The 25,279-nt window shown below is 34.8% G+C and overlaps 1 protein-coding gene across 2 annotated transcripts in view; it reads left to right on the top strand.

Annotated features, from left to right (window-relative positions):
* The first annotated feature begins 1,089 nt into the window (after positions 1 to 1,089).
* Positions 1,090 to 25,279, top strand: part of prpf4bb (pre-mRNA processing factor 4Bb) — a 32,419-nt gene continuing 8,229 nt past the window's right edge. The window contains exons 1-9 of one of the 2 annotated variants that reach the window (XM_068217049.2): positions 1,090 to 1,161; positions 9,301 to 10,518; positions 16,681 to 16,836; positions 16,928 to 17,083; positions 19,778 to 19,859; positions 19,954 to 20,164; positions 20,289 to 20,362; positions 23,216 to 23,306; positions 23,389 to 23,540. In XM_068217049.2, the coding sequence (XP_068073150.1) occupies positions 1,115 to 1,161; positions 9,301 to 10,518; positions 16,681 to 16,836; positions 16,928 to 17,083; positions 19,778 to 19,859; positions 19,954 to 20,164; positions 20,289 to 20,362; positions 23,216 to 23,306; positions 23,389 to 23,540 (2,187 nt within the window). In that variant the 5' untranslated portion in view covers positions 1,090 to 1,114. 2 annotated transcript variants of the gene reach the window in all.

The raw sequence follows: 25,279 nt of genomic DNA, 5'->3' as shown, positions 1-25,279 counted from the left end.
CATCAAACATTTTAAAACACAAGCAAATTATTTAACCTAAGTAGAACAGCTTTTCACTGAGTGAATCCTCCTTTGCTGTGGGGAGAGGGAGACTGCTTGAGCCGAGACCGACCCATAGAGAAATATACGTAAGCCCATTATCTACTCAGTGATGCTGAGACTGAGCCGATTGACAGTTCTGCATTTTAGCCAGAAACAACCCAAAAACTGCTTGGATGTATTATGGATTGTCAGATCACCTCTAAAACAAACTGTGTGCTTGTTTTTATTTTATTTCAATTTTAGATTTTAAAACTCAACACAGACGAGTCTACCCCTTGACTGTAACCAGGAAGCAATGTCCTTACCAATAGGGTGACCCATACATTCAACCATTCCCACTAGCTATTCCATTGACTCATTACCCTTCTTTATACTTGGTTGTCTCAGTTCACATTCTTTTAATTGACAAATGGACAAATTAAAATACATACACGAGGAAATAAATGTAAAACAATAGTTTATTTTATTTTATAATATATATATATATATATATATATATATATATATATATATATATATATATATATATATATATATATAAATATATATATATATATATATATATATATATATATATATATATATATATATATATATATATAAATATATATATATATATATATATATATATATATATATATATATATATATATATATATATATATATATATATATATATATATATATATATATAAATTATTATTATTATTATTATTATTATTATTATTATTATTATCATTATTATTATTGTTATTATTATTATTATTACATTTATTGTACATTTTAGTTAGTATTTTTAATGTAGTTAGACTTAGCTTCCCAGTTCTTCACACAAATACCTAAGAAACTTACCTTTGGCCTATTTTTATGCAAGTCTGAAAACAAGGAACTATTAAAAGTAAATGATAAGAATGGATACTACATTTTGACAGCACGTTTCTTTTTTTTAAGTTTATGGAAATACTCTGTAGTTGTTGATACAGACACTAGAGAGCACACGCGTTCCTCTGCGCTCTGCTCCTTCTCAAAATCTCACTAAGGAAGAATAACACAGGGCCGCCGCTGAAGCAAAATGGCCGATCTGGAAATGGATTTACAGAGTAAGCGACTGAATAACGGGTAAGAACACGTGCGTGGTGTAACACCAGCAATAAAGCATTTTAAAGTCTGGAATCCGAATAGGTTGTTTAGGGAAAATTGTCGTTGTGTCTTTCTCGTGGTGAGCTACGAGGACTTTGACATCTAATTGTTCTATCATGCTAGTGTTAGCATGCTAATGCTAAGTTACCTTGCAAACGAAGTCACCCACCAAGATTCATTTTTAGAAATCATTTCGTTAAACTTAATAGATTCTGGGTTTTAAAACCTTGAGGTCTGACATTCGTTAGACAATCGGTTTCATACCCATTAAATTGCTCGTTTCATTATTTGAGCTTTAAGTCAGATATACACAAGTAATTTGAAAATAAACGCAAACAGAATAGCACAGTGCATAATTTAAAGATCCGTTAGATCCAAAACAACCGTCTGCAAAGTATTCTGGAGAATATTTAACATACAAATACTAAAATATTAAGCCTTATAACAGTGCATTGAATAAAACACTTTTCTGAGTTGGTTAACTTGCAGGGTTTATAGTAATGGCATACATAGTGATTTATATGAATTTTACAATTAATTATTAATATAAATATCTATCTCTTCATAATATTGGAACCAAGGCAGTCTCAATAATAATATATTTACAAAAATAAAATTCATACGTACATCATTATTCACATTTACAAAATACAATGGGCTATATGATCAGCTAGTGTTTTTCAGCCACTGATAAACTTTCGGTGATAAGTTTATGTGACTATTTTCTATTTCTTAAGTTTCCATTTGTGTATGTAATTAGCTTTAATCATAGATATCAGGGAATTTAATATTTGGCTTGGAACCATGGCCATTCTTCATGCTGGAGAGGATGAGACTGCGCAAAAAATGTGCATAGTAGACCACCTTGGAGTTTTCATCTGATTGGCGGAAGTGTAGGAGTGACCTACTTGCTGCCAAATTTAAAAAAAAAATACACACAAATCCAGGGTGATTCATATATGATAGAGGATTTCTCATTTAGCATGATCCTACAATTTTTAAACACACAAAACTTTTGGTACACTGACATACATTTGTAAATGGTGTTTTGCATTTACTAAACATATTTTAAAAGTGTGCATTTAGATTTGTGCATATGAAATGTTATATATACTTATATATTGATGAACAATATATTGACGGTGATATCGGCCGATCAAAGCTATTTTTAATTAATTGAAATTATATTTCAATAATTCAAAATATTTTAATAATTGACATTGCATAACAAATTATTACAATATCTTTCATATCTTTCGAAAAAAAATTTAACAATACATTTAGGAATATTAGGATTTTTTAGCCACTTTAGTTCAATTTACCAAATTTACTTGAGCAAATAGTTTTAATAGTCAAAAACAAAAATATTTAAACAAAATATCTCATCTCTTTAAAATTAACTTAAGTGTTAAAGGGACTCCTAAACTTGATAAATAAAATGTTTTAAAGGGTTGCAATGGTAAGGGTAGATCAACATCTGCAAGGGGTCAATAATAATTATACAGTAAACCTCAAAATTGTAAACAACACAAATTATGATAATCAAATCTGAGCTTTCATGTAGAGCACAGGTGTCAAAGCCAGTTCCTGGAGGGCCGCAGCCCTGCACAGTTTAGTTCCAACCCTGCTCCAACACACCTACCTGTAGGTTTCAAACAAGCCTGAAGGGCTCAATAAGTTGGATGAGGTGTGTTTAGTTAGGGTTGGAACGAAACTGTGCAGAGCTCCGGCCCTCCAGGAACTGGCTTTGACACCTGTAAAGTAGAGGAACCAGGCATCATTATTCAAAAACATATTGCAACATTACAACTTGTGAAGTTGAGTGAATTTAATACCCCCTATGCTACAAACTCTCAGATAGGGTGCTAGTGGCTGGGATGCACAAGAAGCCAAAAACCACTCTTGAGACATTCTTAAATAATTTTTTTAATTTACAATCTCCTCACTGCTGCTGTACGGGCTGCTATACGGCATTAATTTTTACATGTGTTGTTATTCAAACCAAGCTCGAGCATGTGATTTCCTTCACCATTTTCTATGTCGCCTCGTAGCTAGGAGACCATCAGCTGTTTTTTCCAGAGCATGACAAACGGACAAACCATTAATACAGCTCCGCTACAAATTTATGGAGAAATGTAAAAAAAACGGCAGTGTTTGAATGCGTTGTGTTTGTCTGAGGTAATTAGTCCGCCGTTATTACTGAAATGTATATATTCCATGCAAAGTGTGAAGCAGATTGGTTAGTTCTACTTGCATGAATCACGTTGCGCTTGCAGCATTCAGAAAAGTGTACTACTAGGTGTACCTGGAAAATGCACACTTTACTTACACTTTAAGATTATTGACTTTGCTTTCAAGGTGCACGCTCAGCAGCCACATTTTGATAAATATGTAGCCTTTATACCAAACTTTTTTTTTTCTTTTCAATATTGACTGGTGTTTGGGCAACAAATACAGGTACCGATTTTATCGTCAAGCCCTATTTTTAATGTTATCGGTCATCAGACTGATATCAAAATTAGGCCAATATCTTTAAGCCGATAAATGATGTAATAATGCCTTCCAGTGGCATAAAGGGTATAAAGTTTCCAGTTCGGCTTACTACAACGGAGCTTTCCTCACATTGTTTATTCCTGCAAAAAGTCCTTTCTTTCTTTGGAATGGCTGTAGGTTAATAACTCCGTAAGTAACCATGTTCTTTAATATTGTAGATATAATTGAAAGTGTCATTGTAAATTTTGGTTTAAATTGCCCCAGGAAAAAATATAACCTGTCAAGGGCGTACAATAGCAGCAATGCACACGTGCTAAACAACTTGTTGAGTTGTTTTTAATCTAAGATGATTATTTGTTCTTGTTAACGCGTTGCTTGCCATGGGTGTTGATGTAAGATTGTATTTAGTTTGATTGCCATATTTATAATGATTATTACGAGGCACGTGATGCGCACATGTTTAGTGATCCGACAAATTGTTCACAGTAGCCATGCTTATCTGATTAATAAATACGTGTTATTAATGAAAATGTGTTGTTTAACATATTTGTATGTTAAGGGGGCGTACCAGTGTAATGTATGCTTATTTGTTATTTTTTTAAGTGTATTTAAAAGCTTTTTAACTTATTTAATGATCTACTTAATTTTTATGACATTTTATTTTAGAAAGTATCTCAAATCAATGCTAAATTAGGTGTTAAGAATTATTTCAAGCATTACGTGATGCAAAAGTGTGGCACAGAAAAGGATTTAAAAGGTGACTGCGGGTCCAGACAGGACCCCCGCCAAAACTGATTAGCCTTAATGTTTTTTTTTTTTTTTTTTTTTTTTTTTTATGTAATTGAAAAGCAAATGTAGTTGGCATTTACCTATGCAAAGAAGAAACAAGTTCTTTCTTGGCGGAGGCCTCGCCACCTGCAAATACCTGTTTCTCTGTGATAGAGGCATTTTCTTCTTGTTTTGTCCAGTTGAGTGCAGCGTGACCTCAGGTCTCATCATCAGTATTTGCTAACACGGTTACACATGGGATAATTGTTTTTGGTTTTCTCATAAGAACTAGTTTAATTTTAGACACAGCATTTCCATTTTGAATAATAAATTAAATATTTTGTTACGAATAAAAAAAAAAGGTTACACTTTAATTTAGTTTTAACTATTCAAGTTGAATTATTTTTAATGCTGTTTCTGGCTGTTCTGAAAACAGTTTTTTTCTCTTTTTTTAGAGGTAAGAATTAAATCTCAAATTATAAAGTTTTTTGTAAAATTAAATCTTAAAAGATACTGTAACAGCAGAATGATCAGTGATTGATAGATTGTAATATTTAGATGAAGAGGCTATATGGTTACAATTTAGAGTCGATAAAAATAGTCTGTTGTAGAATATTATTTTATAAAAAATAATAATAATAATTCCTGACATTTATATAGCGCTTTTCTGGGCACTCAAAGTGCTTTACACACAATGGGGGGAAATCTCCTCATCCACCACAAGTGTGCAGCATCCACCTGGATGACGCGACGGCAGCCATTTTGCGCCAGACCGCACACCACACACTAGCTTCCCTTCCAGCTGCTACCCAGCACTGGGAAACATCCATACACTCTCTTTCACACACATACAATAGGGACAATTTAGCTTACCCAATTCACCTGTATTGCATGTGTTTGGACTGTGGGGGAAACCGGAGCACCCGGAGGAAACCCACGCCAACATGGGGAGAACCCAGTCGGGGCTCGAACCAGCAACCTTCTTGCTGTGAGGCGACAGTGCTACTCACTGTGCCACCGCGCAACCTTCTATTTAATGTATTATCACATGCACTAAAAGCATTCTCTCCTGATACTGTCTGTGAACCCCCCACAAGCATCAATCCCCTCAATCAGCACAGCTATGTTCTGCTAAATCCTCCACAAGCACCAAACCATCAACACAGCCACATTCTGCCCCAGCAAGTCAGTTTCAAACATAAAAAACAAACAAACAAACAAACAAACTTTGTGTCTTTTTTGTGGCAGGCAGATGATAATAGCAGGGCTGTATCTTTTAGTATTATATAGAATACTTTTGTTCTGCCAGATCTCCCAGGCAGGATTTTATTTAGATTTATTTAGTTAATTTTAGTTTTTGGAATTCTGTCCATTGGAAAGAAGTTCTTTCAGAAGAAGAACAGTTTTTTGAAGTATTATTTGTTTTTATTCTGTCTATTCAGTGTCCTTCAATTATTATTGCACAGTTATGTGCAATAATACATAGGTAGATACATATAGTACACTGTTAAAAGTCTTTTTTTTTTTTTTTTTTTTTTGATAATGACTAAAAATTGGTTTTGAAAAGCAGTACATTTAGTTTTTTGTTTGTGTTAACTACATGTTCAGGGTTAAACTAAATAATTGTACCAGGAGTTTTAGAGTTGATAAAGCAGTTATTGTGAGTAAATGTAACTGAAGGAATGGCTGATTAAGTAAAAATGTTTACATTACACAAAGTAAGGTGTTTTGTATTCATTCATAAGAAACAAATTAGTAGTAAAAACTGCAATGTAACTTTTTGAAAAGTTTATTTATTTTTGCTTAACCAGAAATAAATTTTAAAAAATCTTGCCATAATACAAATATTTTTGTAAAGCAACCCAGGTATTGTTGTAGGCAGTACTGTATGAGATACAAACAGAAGAAAGTGATGAAACAAAGTTTGATTTAAAAAGATTATCGTATCACACTTGCCCAAATATGTCACAGAATTTTTAAAAAGTATCTGCACCCTCGCCAGATAACAGCATCCTGCCTTGCCACACTATTCTTTGGTGTCAGGAATAATGACTTCAAGTCATTTCGCACTGCAAGTGCAGCTTTGGATGCCCAGGTAGTCGAAAGCCTTTTAGGTACAAGCACGTTGTTGTCTCTATAAACAAACTGTCTCCATTCACCCAGAACTTTCCCTAAATCTGTGTTGCTGTCTTGGAAGTTCGATGGAATTAACTTGTTCGACAGAGAGGTTGCAGCATCAGTGTGTGTGAGAAAGTAGTGAAGTCCACACAGGCCTTCACAAAATCCACATCCACAGGTACTTTGTCATCGCAGACAGTCATAAGCACAATGAAGTGAGTTCCTTTTGTAGTTGTAAAAATCACTCCCGGCATTTGGTGGTGTTTTGACATTTACATGTGTTCCATCCATTCACCCCAAACAATTTGGAAACTTTCAAAGCCACCAAAAGTTTTGTTTGCAACAACGACTACCCCCCCAACCCCAACTCCCACTGAACACCATATATTTTATTTTGAGAAATATTTAAAATATTTTGGACTAGTAGCTATTGATTTAGAGGTTCCTTTTCTGCTGAAGATTCTGTTGCCCTAAAAACTAAGTGAAATAGTTGGAACAACATGAAAAAAAAAAACTTACATATACTTCAGGAATGGTATAACCTTGCGAGCGGTAAACCTTGAAAGCGGTTCTCGTCCCATGTCTAATTGGAAATAAATAGCCTATGCCAGAGAGGCATTTCTGAAAAACGATTTAGTCCATGTTTTCAATTTGTAGTCTAAATGTTTATTTAAGTTAAAAGTATTTAAGGCAGGCCTATTTATTATTTTTATTTATTGAATTCTTTTTTTCTATGCTGTTGAAAACATGAAGCATGAAGATTTGACAATGTTCCGTTTTTATTATATGTTATTGTTCACATATAAAAATAGCCCAAACAAATATTACAAAATGCAACAGGCCAATTTAAAGTGTCAGACACAAAGACACATGATTTTTTTTTAATAAATGATAACTTTATATTAATCTAGGTTGCATTTCCCAAACAACGACATACAGTAACTCACGACTGAACTATCATAGTACAATGTATTTTGCTTTTTGGGGAAAGAACGATGTGGTGACGAGTGTTTCGCAGATCTGTCATTTGAACCACACTAGATATAATTTAAAACGCCCATAAGGATTGTTTTGTAATGTATTGTAATCTCTTATATAAATCATAAATAAATAAATGAGGCTATTTATTAAGAAATTTATTTTGATATTTATTATTTGATAGGAAATGAAAAAAATCCTACTTCAATAATAATAATAATAATAATAATAATAATTGTTATTAAGTAGGATATTGTTTTTTTTTTTAATTAATTAATTTATTTATTTATTTTAAATTCTACAATTTGACACATGCAAACCAATGCAGAATTGTTCTAACCAACAGGCCAATATCATAAAGTACAGATACTTCATAAATAACCAGCTTTTGATTAACGTATGGTATATTTTTTGTTATCACAAGCTTTGGAGATGTAACATAAATTCCACTTTTAAATAATAAGTCACCTATAGCTTTTGCCATTAGCCACAGCTGTGTTTGAAATGATATCAATGTTTTCAAAGTGCACTACGAAGAGAAATCAATTGTCAACATGAAGATCGCTAAAACTAATCTGTAAAAATAGGCTACTTTGAAAGCAAATTACTCCTAAGAGAGATGACTTTAAAGTTTTTTTTTTTTTTTTTTTTTTTAATCATTCCAAATTTACATTTTGGAATCTTCTAAATGAATAGGGCATAGGGGTATAACTGGCAATAGAACACAGTCAGGAACTATGTTTCTAACTACAGCTCCAGAGGTGTAGTTACAAGTATACAAGTTTGCAATGCAGTTTGCGAATGTTCGTTGGAACGATGAATTTGGGAAACGGTTATCAACACTGTGTTTGTAACGACGGAACTTGTGACCTTAGTTGGCTAACAATGGTTTTGGGAAATGCACCCCTGATTGGTTAAAAGTTAATATTTGGTTAATGAGCAACAGTTGGTTGCAACAATTATTTCAATAGATTAAACAGCCCTCTAACTGGGTAATTGTTATTGCCATGAACGTAAACAGAAACTGTAATTTACAAAGAATGGTAGAAACCAGGCTCTCTTTCTTTTCTTAAAATGCACGTTTATTGTCGATTTAACTACTGTTGACTGATTTGCAGCTTTTAGTTTTGAATTTGATTGATTAAACATACATTTGTATGTTTTGTAACAGCAACTTTGTTTGCTTATTAAATTGACAAGAATATAAAAACAATAGTGCAAAAAGTGTTTCATACTAAAATGTCTTGGACCAGCTGCTCCATTGATAGACACAAATCATCAAAACTATTGGCAAAGATTTTTGCAGATAATTGACAGTTTCAGAAAATAGTTGGTGCTGATTAAGCTGCAAAACTGATACCCCGGTCATCTTCTAGTTGTATTAACTCAGCAACTATAAAATTTTCACAATAAATGGATTTTAAAAGGAAAATATACTATTTACTGTAAGTCATTATAGTATTTTTTTTTTTTTTTGGGTAAAGAAAGTTTACGTTTTGGGCATAATTATGTGTGTTTTAAGGAATAGTTCAGCCAATAATTAGAATTAAGCCACAATTTACTCACCCTTTCTATCAGGCGAACACAGTTGGAGTAGTTTAAAATTTTATTCTGGCTTTTCTATGACAGCTTACATTGGTATAGACCCTATAATGGTGTTGGATATTGCCCATTTTTTAAGCTTCTAAAAGCAGTTCAACAAACTTACTTGCTTTGAGTTGTATCAGTTGTGCTCATTACTGTGTTTGTGTTTATTTAAAGGCCAGAGAATTTGGAGAGTCCACAGAAGAGCGGAAATGAGGATGAAAATGGTGATATATCTGGAGAGGATGAAGAAGAGGGTGAGGAGGAAGTGGAGATGAATGGAGAGAAGCAGGACATCAGTTCTAAACATCACAGCAGCAAACACAAAAAAAAGAAACACAAGCATCGCAGCAAGCACAAAAAACACAAACATGCTTCTGAGGAAGATAAGAACCGCAAACGAAAACATAGGCGCAAACATAAAAAGCACAAGCGCAAAGAGGAAGCATCCTCCTCGGCCATCAGCAGGAAGGCTGAGGATGGCTCCATGTTACTAAGTAGTGCAAACCTCGATGACAAGGCACTTCTTGAAGATCTAGAGAAACAAAGGGCATTAATTAAAGCCGAGCTAGACAGCCAGATGATGGAGGGTAAAGTTCAGTCAGGAATGGGCCTGATTCTACAGGGTTACAATTCTGGCTCAGAAGAGGATGAAGAGAGACAAAGGGCACGTAATGGGGAACAACGGCAAAACAGTAGTGGGGGCAGAACACGTTCACCTAGGGACCAGATTGGTGGAATGGGTAGATCCAGACGAGACTTGGACACCAGCAAACCAAGTGCTAAACAGCAAAGTCACAGTCATTCTCGAGAGAGAGCAGGAAGGGATTCAAAGCTTGAACGAGCAACAAAAAGTGCAAAAGAGACTGTTAAAGAGCGCAGCAAGTCCAAAGAGAAAAAGCGTTCACGGAGCAGGGACAAATCCAAGGATCGTGGAAAGAAGTCTCAGTCCCCATCTATAAGAAGGCACTCTGCAGACAGAAAACCAGACCAGAAAGGCCGTCCTGATCGGCGCTCCTCTCCACATATGGATGAAAAGCGTGAACAAGCTAGACAGAGATCAGACTCACAAGGGGGTAAAAGCCAGTCGCAAGGTTCTAAAGATGGGCAAAATGTGGGCCGATCTGAGAATGACAGAGAAAAGAGGCCAGGAAAATCTCCGTCCAAAGACCCCTCATCTGGGAAAGAGAATAGATCACCTCAACAACGGCCAGCTCTTAGCCCACAGCATAGACGCAGTTCCTCCCCACGCCACAGGGATCGACAGTCTAATCAACCCCGCTTCAGTTCTGTGGATCGAAGTTCCAAACTGAGCCATTCGCCATCTAGGAATAGGTCACTGGCCAGGAGAGCACGAAGCCGCTCAAATGAGCGCCGGAGAGATTCTCCTTCCAGGTACACACCAGTACACAGACTTTAACATTCCTAATCTCATTATTTTCTCATCCTTATGATGTTCCAAAACTGTATGGATTTCTTCTTGAATACAAAAAAAAAGATTGTAAGGCAGATAAAAGTCATAAGATTTCACAGGGCTCCAGATTAACATTTGAGAGTGCCACCAAGTTGTATACCAAGGTGGCACCAGTGAGATAAAAAACAAAGAAACATTTAACTGATGTTTAATGTATTATTAAACTGTATTAACAAATCAGTTTAAACGCTATTTCAAGTCTAAACAAAACTGATCCATAAACAACTCAATCGGAATAAAAGAGCCTAAACCGAATGAGTTTTAATCGGTTTGTGAGGAATGAGATAATCATTTCTTTTACCTTTTTTCTATTAAAATAAGCCATGTAAAGCATTAAACTAAATGCAACTACATGATTTTTATTTTATTTTTTATTTTTTTTACAAAGGAAGGAGGCTAAAACCTATAAGCAACTATTAAAAAAATGTGTCGAGTCAGCTTGTTTACCTGGAGATGATAAATTGGCAGGTAAGAAAAGCAAAAACTGAGACATGCATTTATTTTTATCTAATTATCCCAGCGACTGCCAACTGCATAACTGCCAACACTCCTGTTTTTCCCTCGAGTCTCCTGTATTTCAGACCCATCTCCAGCCACCCACCCATTTTGTTATTAATCCCAGAAAACACCTGTAATTTCAGTGAAACGCAAGCTCACAAACGCATTAAAATCCGTAAACAAATCAGCACGTGTCTCGTTTTCAACGTGGCTTTAGATGCGATCTGAGAATATAAAGAGTTAACCAGATACAGTACACACAGTTACAATTAAAAAACTCACTTAAATACATAATTTGCCCGCTAGAGAAAACAATGAAGCAACCATTTGCTTACATTTGTTAAATGGAGGAAGAAACTGATCCATAAGCTGTGTACTGATAAAGTTCCTGTCAAGCTCTGTCAAAGTGTCATACATCAATAGTCTTTTCTGATCCTTCTTTTAACAAACGTCCGACAAATCCTCCGTTGTAAGTGTGAAGATTGCAGAAGCATGCGTCAGATAAATGATGGGAACAGCACAAGGCTGGGCTATAATGCTTAGGTATTTTTGCAAAAAAAAACTCAACCACTGACTATACACTTTTTTTTGTTATCTTTTTAAATGTTTTATCTACCTTATCTTTTAGGTATAGATATCAGGTCACATATATAATCAGGTACAGAACCATGAACAGCTTTATAAGTTAAAATCAAGGTTTTTAAATCGATGTGCAACTTAACAGGCAACCAGTGTAACTGCTTAGGTACAGGGGTAATGTGAGAGCGAGATGATGTGTGGGTTAACACGAGTTTCGAACATATTATAAGATCTTAAGTTAATTGGCTGGCAGATCCCCAAATAAAGAGTTTCAAAAATCTAAATGAGACGTAATAAAAGTATAGACAAGCTTTACAGCATCTGGTGTTGAAAGAAAAGGACGGATAAAATGCAGTTTTTGTTAACTGTTTAAAATGAGGTTTCAGGCTAAGCTAAGCATCAAAGAGGACACCAAGATTTCACACCTGCATAGAAGAAGTTAAAAGAGATTCATTGACTTTTAACTTGAGATTGCCACGTCTTGTAACATTAAGGGGTGTGCCAATAAGTACAATCTTGGAGGTGTCAAAGTCTTGGAGGTGTTTAATTTGAGATAGTTTTTTTTGCATCTAGGCTTTAATCTCCACCAAGCTAGCGTTAAGTGTCGACAGTGAGGCAGATAGATTAGGAGATGTACTAATAGAAATCTGTGTGTCGTCAGCATTGCAATAAAAATTAATGCCATATTTTTGTAAAATTTTTCCAAGAGGTAACATATAAATGCTAAACAAAAGTGGCCCGAGTACCGAACCCTGTGGGGACACCGTGACACAGAGGGACAGTCCGCAATCTATGATCTCCCAAATAAATGAACTCCGAGCGTTCGGTGAGGTAGGATATGAACCAATTTAGTGCTCTTCCAGCTAGGCCAACGCAGTCTCAAAGTCTGTCTAATAGTAAGCTGTGAGAGATTGTGTCAAATGCTGCAGTTAGATCCAAGAGCACCAGGATACCACAAGACCCAGAGTCAGCAATCATAAGAAGGACATTAGTGACCTTAACTAAGGCTGTTTTCATACTGTGACCCGATCTAAAGCCCGATTGAAATAAATGAAATAAGGCATTTACCTTAAGGTGGTTTTGTAGTTGACTGGCAAACTTTCGCTAAAAAAGGTAAATTTGAAATGGGCCTATAATTTGATAAATCAGTGGAGTCACAGCCAGGTTTTTTAAGGATTGGCTTAACAGTAGCAGTCTTCAGCGTGGTTTCTATTGACCCTGTTCTGAGTAAGGCATTCACAATAGCTGTGATATGGGGCACAAATAGTGATATACAGTTTTTTAAAACAGAGGTAGGAAAGGGATTAGGTATGCAGAATGATGAAGTCATTGACATAAGATTCTTTGCAATAAGAGTATCATCAACAGCATTAAAAGATGAAAAACTCGGAGCAGAGAGAGGAGAAGATAAAAGCTCAACATGCAGAGAATTCGCATCACAGGCAGTAGAGGTAAAAATATTATCAACCTTTGTAGTGAAAAAGTCTAGGAATTCATTACAGATCTCATTAAGATGCAGAGGTGAATTTTTTGGGAGGTTCAGTCAAATTACTAATTGTTCTAAAGAGAATTCTAGAATTGTAATTGTGACTACAGATGATGCAGGAGTAATATTCCCTTTTAGCAACATTCAGAGCATTATGATACTCTGATTGGTGCTATTCGAACATTTTTTGGTGTATTATTAAACCAGACTTGCTATACTTTCGCTCCAATTGCCTGTTTGCAGCTTTCATTTTTTGTAATTCCTGCGTAAACCACGGAGATGACCTTTTCAGAGCAGCGATATCATTAAGAACAGATTTAAAAACATCATTATACTGATCAGCTGTGGACATAGGTAAACCTTCAATGTATAAATTCAGCTGGTCAGTGTTGATATCATCAAGTTTCCTAAAAACAATAGTTTGTTTGAAAGTGGTCTGAGATGGTTTTGTGTACAGATCAAACGTAATAAGTTTATGGTCACTGAATGGCATTGTAATCGCTTGGGGTGGTTGGATTTTTACTCCAGAAGTGCATACCAAGTCTAGTGTGTGACCACATTTGTGTTATTAACTTTGCACTGTTTTGCACAGGATACATGGTATAATGCTGTGTGAATAGTTATGTTAATGTACAAACAAAAATTTAAAAAAGCGACTTGTTGTCTACATATCACTTCAATATGACTGTGGACACAAAATGAAGGATAAATCAGTACATGCGAATGTCAAGGCCCCAATGTAATCGCCCCAAGAGGGCACTAAAGCCTACTGCTAGAGCAGCAGTGGAGAAAATGAATTGCTTAAGAATAAAAGCCAAGGGAAACTGTCAATTTTAGCTTACAAAACAAACAAAATTGACAAATTAATGCAAGATAATGATGTTAAAGCGGTTGAAAGAGAATTGGATGTTTTTTTCTATAGTTTATGTCATTTAAAAGGCTGAATGCTGAATAATTGCTAATGTGTTTTTGAAAAGACCGAAAATATTGTCTTTTGCACATTGCATTATTGCTCAAGTAAAAAAAAAGTCTGTGTTCAGTGTCCACATGAAAACACAAAAATGCATTCTGATGCATCTGATGCATGTTAAGGGCACACAGAACAGGCAGGTGGAGGTAACACCCCTTTTGCCTTGTTAACATGTTGTGTCTCCCGCATTTGGTGTGAACCCAGCTAGACTGGCCAATCAGAAAGGAGAAAACGCTAATGTCATGAGGTGAAAATTCCAGATGTTATGTCCTATCTAGAATGTCCCATGTTCGTGTGGACAGGGGCTGAGTTTGACACATGAACTAAAGATCAAAGTATAGGGATGAAGACAAAAATAAAATATTGGCTACTTATGCTTTTACATTTGGGCTCAGTGGGTGTAAGTATACTTTACACAAATTCAAATACACTTAATGTTTACTCATCCTCAAGTAACTGAAAAATCATATTTAATGTTTTAAATTTAGTATTTTTTTTTCAATCACCTATATTATGAAGTAATTAGTTTTATGTAATATGTTTTAAGTATATTGATGTTGCCATGAAATAGCCATAAGTTTCTGATGTGGCAATAAATAAACAAGTGGTTCTAAACCTTTCTTCTGTTGAATGTGAAAGAAAATGTATTGTAAAATGTAAAAACAAAAAAAAACAAATATTATGGAAGTCAGTGGTTAAAGGTCTATAACTATTTTCAAAGTTTCATTTTTTTTTGTTTTGTTTGTTTGTTTTTAAAAAAAAGGAAAAAATACAAGGTTGGGTGTTTTTTTTTTTTTTTTTGGTGCGAATTCTGCCTTTAAATCGCTTATTAATAGAGCAAATAACAGACAGAAAAGTAAAACTATTTTTTGTAAATGGGAAAGAGTTTTGTGGTTCCAGGCATGTTTGTACATTTTCGTTGCTATTATTGGCAAGCATATGGCTGACATTTTATTCAAGAACTAGTTTGAATAAATCTGTGTGGAATATCTTGTTATTGAAAATCCTGAGGTAGAAGAAACATTCACTTTTTAATGCGTTTGAATGTGAATCATTAGGAACTTCTTGATCTGATTCTGGTGGTCACGATCTGATCCCAAAATGATACTTAACTTGGATATCTTCCATTTCTTCTGCTGTACGTTTACATCATTACAACTTAACATTTTAAAGAGCCTCAATTATGAGTTTTTGAAAATTACTCTCCATGCAGTGTGCAACCCCGCTTTAAGTGACTAAAAAAAAACACCTAGCTGAGGGTTAAATCTGAAAATGCAACTAGTTCAAAAATATGGATTTTTATTTATTTATTATTGTTTTTTTATGAAACATTCAACTCTTTAATTATATACTCTTCGAGTTGTTTGAATGATTCATCATTCGTTTTCTCTCTGATTCATGCTTTCCTCTCCAAAGCGTGTATCTAGATTCAAAGGGCTCTAATTTTACCTCTTTTTCAAGATGTAAGAGAAATCTTCACAACAATTTTAATCCCTTTATTAAAACATTTTTTAAGCTGTAAAACCTCATTCTTGAGACATTTTGAGAAAGTTTAGGTTCAACATACATAATAATGCCTATAGTTTTTGCCTTTTTTTAGCTGGTTATTATGGCAGGCTACGTTTGGGAAATGCTTTAGATATGCAGGTGTGGGTAATTTTTTAAAAATATATTTTTATGCACATTATGAATTGATTACAAAAGATACCCATGCTGGAATATTCTTTTGTTAAATTCAACTTGACAATAAATCAACTGAATGCAAACGCATTCATTTAATTTTTATCCTAAATAAAATAAATACAATTATAGGCCTCTATATTTTTTCCCATGCTGTTTCTTTTTGGCTTTAAACTTTTTTGTTTTGTTTTGTTTTTTCTTAATTTCTTATTTAATTTTCTAATTAGACAATGTATATTCAATTACCTCTATACATTAACCTAATTGTATAATTTATAAGGTTAAATAAAGTAAAAAAATGATTACAGTGCACTTCTGAAATAAAAGGCTGTATTGCCCGATAATTTAATATCATATTCAATATGCTCGTTAGACATTGTTGATATATGAAATCATTGTCTTATATAGCCCTTGTGTTGCTTGGTGCAAAAAATGGCTGCTGTATCGTTATTCAACTGAATTTTAATTACTGAACGTTTTGTAAAATTGCATGTTGCATAGAAAATAATACAAGTTTATAAAAACGATTTAGTTGTCAGCATCACTTAATCAAATATGAGCTCCAAAATGTTCTATTATTATACCTTTCTGAAAAGATTTTGCGGTGTGGCATGTCTATATATTACTCAAGGGGACTTGATTATATTAAGGCCTTTAAATGATTTAATGGCTTGAAACTTGTTGGACTTGTAGTTTATTTATCACGTTGGAAAAAAAGGGTGTAAAATAACTGCATTTGCACATCTCTTGTGTTTTGTTTTTTCTGCTGATCTTATGCCTGTATGCAGGGTGTGTTATATGTATTCTTGAATCTTGGGGACAATTATGCCCCATAATAAAGTAACATGATAAATGATTCATATCTTTTAGGAAGCGTCTTCGTGTGGATGGTGTTGGGAGATCAAGGGAAACAACTCCAGTTCGACGTAGAGTAAGTCGCTCACCTCTTAGACGTAGGTCTGTATCACCACGTCGACAGTCTCGCTCCTCCCCTAGAAGGCGGAGTAGATCACCTCAGAGACGCAGGTGAGACAGTAAGAAATTTTGTGTTTGTCAGTGAACTCCAGTCAAGTCGGCTGATGTTAGATAATTGTGTAACACACTTCTGTATTTGCAGGTCTGTTGAAAGGGATCGTTTTGGCCGCCCCAGACCACGAAGGTCCACGTCTAGAAATCGTGACAGGAGGAGGAGGCGGAGCAGAGATGAAGACAAGTTCAAAGGCAGTCTGTCAGAGGGTATGAAAGCAGACCAAGAGTCTTCCTCTGAAGAAGTGTGAGTACACGAAATATGTTACAGCCTTCAGTTTACTTTAATTGTATGTGATTACTGAAGTTAACAATTGAAACAGTTCAGAAACATAAATTGAAAAACAGAAGCATTTCTTCCATATTATATTTCTTTCTTTTGAAGGTTTTTAAAATTATTGCCTTTTCAAATAAATCAGTTGTAATGAAAGACCTAGTTGTGTCACAATACTGAATTTTGGTACCAGTAATTTTTAATATTTTAAAACATTCGTTTAACATTTAAGCACTGTTGAGTGCTTTCTTAAACACCACTGATTGGCCATATTGGTCACCCCAGCCATTAAAAATATCTCTCTCTGTCAAAAAGAGATGCATAAACGAGAACACTAGTATGCAGTTAATGACGGTCATATCACTAGAACCAAGCATATCTACAGACTTTTTCTCCTTGATTTGTTTAACTCTAAAGCTAAGAATGTCATTACTCCTGTTAAAGTATGGAAGGACACAGGGAGTCAAAAAGCAGCTTGGAGTAACTCAACAGCAGTACAAATGATCTTGTAAATAGCAACTTAAACAACACACACTCTCTTTGCAACCCTAGAAAGGCTCAATAAATACAGATTCAGGCAAACAAACAGTGCTGGTTTTGCTTGACCTCAGTGCTGCATTTGACCATTTGATCACAGCGTACTTCCTTTTTTTTTTTTTTTTCTCATATCTTGTAGGTTATGAACACATGCTATATAAAATATACATATTTGTAGGTTATGTTTTTCCTATTAAAGGCTTCCAACAAGTGTTTTATTAGTTTTTTTTATTATTTTTTGATAATTACCAAACAACACAATAACAATAAAGACATGAAATAAACATAATACAAATGAAATAATTGTAATAATGAAAAATTAAAAGATGAAAATTTAAAATAAATGAACAATTATTTTTAATAAACTATTAGGGCATAGTAAAGGTTTCAATGAACGTACAAACAGACAGTGAACATATTAAGCACTCCACTGCTGCTCAGAATCCGCATTGTATTGGGCCAGGTGATCAAGAAATGGTGGCCATATATTGTAAAACTTAACAGGGTTACAAAGAACTCCATAACTTACTCTTTCCATGTGCCATATTTGAGTGAGATAAGTTAACCATGTTTTATATTGAAGAATATAATCTGATTTCCACAGTTTTAGAATGACACGCTTAGCTATAATCATTCCATAAATTATGGTACTTTGTACAAGATCGAATCCTACTGAGGCTTTTCTCCCATGTTTTAGTCTCAGTCTCTATGGCCAGTTCCTCTTGCCAAGCATTCTTCAAAGAAATTGTAGAGTAGCTCAGTTCTTGAGAAAGAACATGTACAAATTCTGAAATGACATGTTTAGAATCAGGTGAGTCCAAATAGTAACCTGTAAACCTTTTATTTTTCTGGCTGTGATTCAGAATTGAGTATCACATGACTTGCATAATTTATAATCTGTAAATGTTGAAAGAAATGTATTGCAGTGAGAGAAAACTTCCCTTTTAGTTGAGAGAATGAGGTAAACATTTTTATTAACATTTAAATCATCCAGGGTAACTATACATTTCAGCCTCCAAATATTGAAACTTGTGTCAGAGATAGAGAGGGGAATGCATGATTACAATATACTGGGGCAGTAGTAGGGTCTGATAATTTACAGCACTTCTTAATATTTTTTAAACAATTTGATATAGATAGAAACAACCTTAACTGATGTTGACAATTTAAATTTGAAAAGAGCAGGGCTGGCAATGAGCTGTTTGTAATTAATTTTTTATTTATTTATTTTTTTTTGGTGACCCCATTTACAATCATTTTGCCAGTAGACAAGGGTCCTTACATTCTCTGCCCAGTATGACCCAAGCTGCACGCGTTCCAGCTGGTAAAATTAATGCCACTGCCCTTGAAGGCATACTAGAATTTAAACAAAAAATAAAAAAATACATAATGCACGCCGTCTACAAATAATCATTGAAACAATGGTTGAAAAAAACTTACAAAAAGAAAAATAAATAAGAACTTTATATCCCCACCCCTATCCCACTGTCCCTAATTTCTAAAAAATAAAAATAAAAAACCTTAGTAAACCAATCTATCCGACACAGGCACCAATTTATGTTTCTGCCTGTGTTTTTTTTTTTCAGGTGCAACCAAATAATAAGATTAAATCAACAAATGCACAGTATAGTAAATTAAGCTCATATTGTATAGTGGCTTCAGATAGCAACAAAAAAAAAAGAAAAATTAGAATGAATCAAGCAAAACTAAAAGGGAACACCTAAATTCAAATTATAATAAGTGCCCAAACACATACTTGAATAAATGATCTCAATGAAAAGGCTTTGAACCATTGTGACAATGCAGCATTTAGTTGCTTTCATACTGACCTTTGGCCATCGGGCAATCCTTATTGTTAAGCCATGCAATTTTGTCATTTATAACAAATGTTTAGAGCATTTTAGAATTCTTTGAGAATGATCATTAGTACAGGAGTAAAAGCCACTATAATTTCAACTGCCATCATAGCAATACTTTAAAATATGTTAAAAGATAAAATAACTTTTTTATTGTGATAATTAACAAAAAAAAAAAACCTTTTAAACTTGTTTTACATAATTGTACTGCAACTATTTTTGAGAATTTAGTAGTTAATATATCATTGATCCATCTTGCTTTGTCAATGTTTAGGATGGAAGATTTTGATGCAGAAGAGGAGGATGAAGAGGCTCTGATTGAGCAGAGACGACAGCAGCGGCTGGCTATTGTACAGGTAGTTCATTACATCCGTACTCATGAGACACACAAGCTTTCTTTTTTTTTGAGAGAGATTATTTGATTATAAAATACTGTTCTCTCTTATATAGAAATATAAAGCAGGAAATGAGGACAGTAATTTGGGGTCCATGCCATCAGAGCCCAGCAGCCCTCAGAGTAGCTCCCGCAGTCGTTCACCCTCCCCTGATGACATCTTGGAACGGGTAGCAGCTGACGTTAAAGAATATGAGCGGGAGAATGTAAACACATTTGAGGCCAACATCAAAGCCAAGCACAACCTCATCGCTCAGGAGAAAGAAGGTGGTGTACTCTGAGAGTGTTTTCAGGAAGTGTTTCAGCACAACTGTTTGGAAAATCTGGGTATCGCAGAATGATGTTAAGTATCTATTACTTCATGTTTGACTATTTGCTGTCTTTTTTGCAGGAAACAACCCAAAGAAGCCCTCAGCACCTGACATGTTCACTGAGTCAGATGACATGTTTGCTGCGGATTTTGATGTAAGTTTGTTAAGCTCTTAGATTAAACCAGATTTCAATAAGGGTGCAATGGATACTAAGAAAACCCCACAGTTTATCATGCACATGATATTACAATTTGCGTTTAACAGTTATTTACGGTGGCCGGGTAGTGCAAAACAACATTACGAAGTGTTAAAAACTTTTACAAAGCTCGAGACAAATTTACATTTTGAAAAACATTTTTACCTATTATCAGACACGATTACATAGGAAAAACAATTTTACCAGTTTTACATTTTTACATTTTAGAAAAAAGTTAACAAGATGCAAAACACTTTTACAAGTCCCCAAACAAATTTACAATTACAGATTTCTTACAGAAAGGAAATATACCACACATCATAAGTGACATGGAATGTACCACACACACTAGAAAATATCAGCTCTTGTGTGACTTTGTAAACACAGGTTTTCACGAGTCTACAACTATAAAAATCATGGTTTGACCAACTGCGATAAAACATATTAGAGCTATTCTGAGAAAATATCAGCGTGAGCGTATGTAGAAACATGTAACCGCAAGTACATTCTTGAGTATGTACTAAATGAGTAGCTCAGTTGATACTCGCGCAGAACCTTTTGACTTGGGTTCGAATCCCATTGATAACATGTCAATAATAATTATTTCCTTACATAAATTTTGGTTATACACTGTTCTGCCACACAAATACTAAAATCAATAATGTTTACACTGACACCAAGTAATAAGAATATTTATTCGGTATGGGCATGTTTTGTTGCTGTGAAAAAGTGACGAATCTGCCAATCTGCAAACGTGAATAGAAAAGGGGCCTCCGTTAACACGGACACCAGTTAAACCGTAACAATGGCTTCATCCAGTTTACTGTTAAGAGTCCTCAAGCAGATGTTTACACCATGTAGACTTGATATCATGTCCATGATTACAGAGTACGAGTGGCCCTCGTTAAAATATTGAACGCATTGATGCAGTATGTCTGGTGTTTCCGTCTGGTCCACGTCCTTTATAAACTCCAAACACAGACCACAAGTAAAGCAAAACCGTGTTAAGCTGCTCATGTGTTTGGCACAAAACGGGCAAAACAACCCTCGACTGCAGTCCATGTTCGGTCACCGCATGAACTTTGTTTATTTTGTGTATTCCACAGCACGAATTTACCACTCTCACCAACAACAAAACTTTTCCGCGTGTCACTCCCGGCGTGTGGTACATTCCCTTGCCGTAAGGAATCTGTAATTGTTAATTTGTTGGGGGACTTGTTAAGTGTTTTGCATCTTTTTAATTTTTTTTTTTAAATGTTAATTTTTTACATCCTGGGTAAAATTGTTTTTCAATGTAATTGTGTCTGATGATAGGTAAAATTGTTTTTCAAAAATTAAATTTGTCTCGAGTTTTGTAAAAGTGTTTTTACACTTTGTAATGTTGTTTTGCACTTCCCGGCCACCGTAGTTATCAGCATGAGCTTAATGCTTGTTTTCAAAATCATTTATACACAAAACCCCACTGTGTAGCAGATGTACCTTCTGCAAAGTTCAGCTTTCAGCCCTGATCAAATACAGCAGATTATTAGGGGATTCTCAATAGCAAGGCAACATCATTTTAAGGTTGCATATCTAATTATTTATTAGTTGATTTTTGCTTCACATCCTTCATTTGGCCTACTATGAATTCTTCATCAGGCATATCCTTTGCATTAAGGCTGAGTAACCAATTTGGAAAACAAGCTAAATGTGATATTTAGTGTGATTGCAATTTATTATGCAAATAAATCTGTCATAATCACAATTGTAATATGGCCATTATAGTTGTCATGATTTTTACTACACTGTCATTTGTTTTCATTTGAAGTATTGACATTTTCACTGTGTTTTTAAAGGCAAACTTGATCAGAAAATGTTCATGGCACAATTATAATGGTCTCATGACAATCATGTTTATGACAGATTTATAACAAGTTATGTCATCTTTTTGTCAATTTGCCTTGTCAAGCCCACCTGAATAATTAGCCCCCCTGTTAATTTTTTCCCCAATTTTTTTTTAGCGGAGAGCAGATTTTTTTTATTACATTTCTAAACATAATAATTTTTATAGCTCATCTCTAAAAACTGATTCATTTGATCTTTTCCATGATTTCAAGACTCTTCTGTGTTTTGTGTTCTATACAGTTTAAAGTGACATTTAAGGGGTTAGCTAGGTAAATTAGGTTAACTAGGCAGGTTATGGTAATTAGGCAAGTCATTGTATAATAATGGTTTCTTCTGTAGACTATCGAGAAAAAAATATAGCTTAAAGGGGTTAACAATTTTGACCTGAAAATGTTTTTTTTTTAATTGAAAACTGCTTTTACTCTACCCAAAGTAAAACAAATAAGACTTTCTCCGGAACAAAAAAATATTATCAGACATACTTTGAAAATTTCCTTCATCTGTTAAACATCATTTAGGAAATATTTAAAAAAGAAAAAAAAAATCAAAGGGTTGCTAATAATTCTGATTCAACTGTAGGCTATATAGAAAACTTACTTTTTTTATAATAAACTAATTTTAATACAAATTTTAACAAGAAAACACCCTTAATGTGTTTGTCTTTATAAAGATTTTTATGGTAATGTTTACTTTCACCTTCTCATTTTACGGAAACTCCTGAGACAAATAAGTTTAATAATAAATCTATATAAAATGCTGCACTTCCTGCCACCTTTATTCAGCCCAATGATTTTTGGGACTTCTCTAGCAAGTTTTGTGCTCCAATGGTAGTATGATTAATTTGAACAGTCAGTCTCATGATCTTTTGCACCTAGTTACCAGTTGGCTTTTTGGAGTTATCAGAATTTTGTGTCTCTTGCATATCAGAGTGCCAGACTCAGGGCTGCAGGCATTGGCAAAGACTTTAAGGAGAACCCCAACCTCAGGGACAATTGGACTGATGCAGAAGGATACTACCGTAAGTCCAAAGCTATGTTTTTTTGCAAAACCGAACGAGTTGAAATATGTACAATTCATAATTTAAAGCCATCTCTTTTTAGGTGTAAACATTGGTGAGATACTGGATAAACGATATGATGTTTATGGATACACTGGACAGGGTGTGTTCAGTAATGTGGTCAGAGCTAGGGACACTGCACGTGCTGGCCAGGAGGTGGCAGTCAAGATCATTCGAAACAACGAGCTCATGCAAGTATCATACTAAATATCATCTATAATATTTTATATATTTTTTCTATATATTTTACCTGTTGTGTTGTTCAGTTCAGTGTAGTCCTAGCTTGTAGCAAGATATGTGTGTGTGTGTGTGTGTGTGTGTGTGTGTGTGTGTGTGTGTGTGTGTGTGTGTGTGTGTGTGTGTGTGTGTGTGTGTGTGTGTGTGTGTATATATATATATATATATATATATATATATATATATATATATATATATATATAAAATTTTGGTAAATCCTTAATGTTGAGGTCATACACACTGAGCAAACTCGCATACACGACACACAAAAAGTGAAATGAATGAGGCATGTGGTCAGAACACAAAATCTAAATCAAGTGATTTTAGCATGTCAATGTCAAATGTATGCATAGATTTTTCCAACAACAAAAGTGTGGCTAGTGAAAATGGCGAGTGGCTAGTAATGCTGGAAATCTACTAGCTACATTGGCTGGTGATCAAAAAAGTTAATGTCAGGCCCTGTGTGTGTGTGTGTGTATATATATATATATATATATATATGTGTGTGTGTGTGTGTGTGTGTGTGTGTGTGTGTGTGTGTGTGTGTGTGTGTGTATGTGTGTGTGTATATGTGTGTGTGTGTGCGTGTCTCTTGTGTGGTTTTCTCGTGTTCTGTTATGGCTCCATTGCTTTTTACTTTGTTTGCTGACTCTAGGGCAACTGATAAGTCATGACACCCCCCACTTTCGGTTCAGGTTTACCTTCGAACTTTTTTAAAAGATGCATCATTATGTGCGTGGCGCTCCACGAGCAAAGGGCAGGAGTGACGTGGCCAGCAGAGCAGGAGAGAAGGAGGGGAGCGAACCACGGTTGTGTTGTCAGTTAGCTCACAAAATGAGACACAAACCGTGAGGAGACGCATGATTTTATAGTTTACAAAGTTAAAATGCAAAGAAATAAACAGTAATTTAATCCCCTGCTACATTTGTAATTTGTAATTTCATATACACACAACTACAATTTATATCATTATAAAGATAATCGTGTTCATATAATCACTGTAAAGTGCTTTTCCCTCAAACTTTGGGTCTGAATGCAGACTCAGTGCAGCAGGTCTCTCGCCCTGCTTATTTTAACCGTAATCTGCTTATAGTCTAGAGGATTTAGGCAAACACAGCAGCACGGCAGTGTGTGTCCAAATGAGAACGAACCCCGCTGATAAAAGACAAATTCCACCATTCTCCAATTCTCGTATTTCTCTCCAAACGAAAATGCTTGCTGCACACACACAGCTTTGCTGTATCGACCCTGACAGGATCGCAGGGAAAAACATGCAACAAACCCTGTGGATCATGGAAACAAACACATACGACACTTTATGAACGGCTAAATACTGTGTGCCGTGGGTCCGTCGACGCGGTCTCGCCCATCAATGTAGGATCTCACAGCTTCGCATTGGCAGGTCTGCCTTGCTTTCAAAAAGCATGTGCAGTCATGAATAATTAAGAAGCAGGCTCTTCTCATAGGATAAGAAAACTCCGCTATGAATTATAATGAGAAACAGATGCGTCATCTTTGCACTTGCAATTTTGCGCTGTCGCCGATTTTGATCCCACCCCAAAAATCATTTTGAATCTAAAGCTGAAATTAGCTAAAAAAAAAAGCTCAAAATTATCCAGTCTTTCCCACAATTAAAGATAACAGGTGCTAACATTGTCATAACTGTTGCTCAACACACACAAATCTTTTAACATCTC

The sequence above is a fragment of the Danio rerio genome, chromosome 24 (assembly GCF_049306965.1).
Source record: "Danio rerio strain Tuebingen ecotype United States chromosome 24, GRCz12tu, whole genome shotgun sequence".
NCBI classification, from domain to species: Eukaryota; Metazoa; Chordata; class Actinopteri; order Cypriniformes; family Danionidae; genus Danio; species Danio rerio.
The sequence above is the reverse complement of the archived record's forward strand: the minus strand, read 5'-3'. Positions and strand labels throughout refer to the sequence as shown.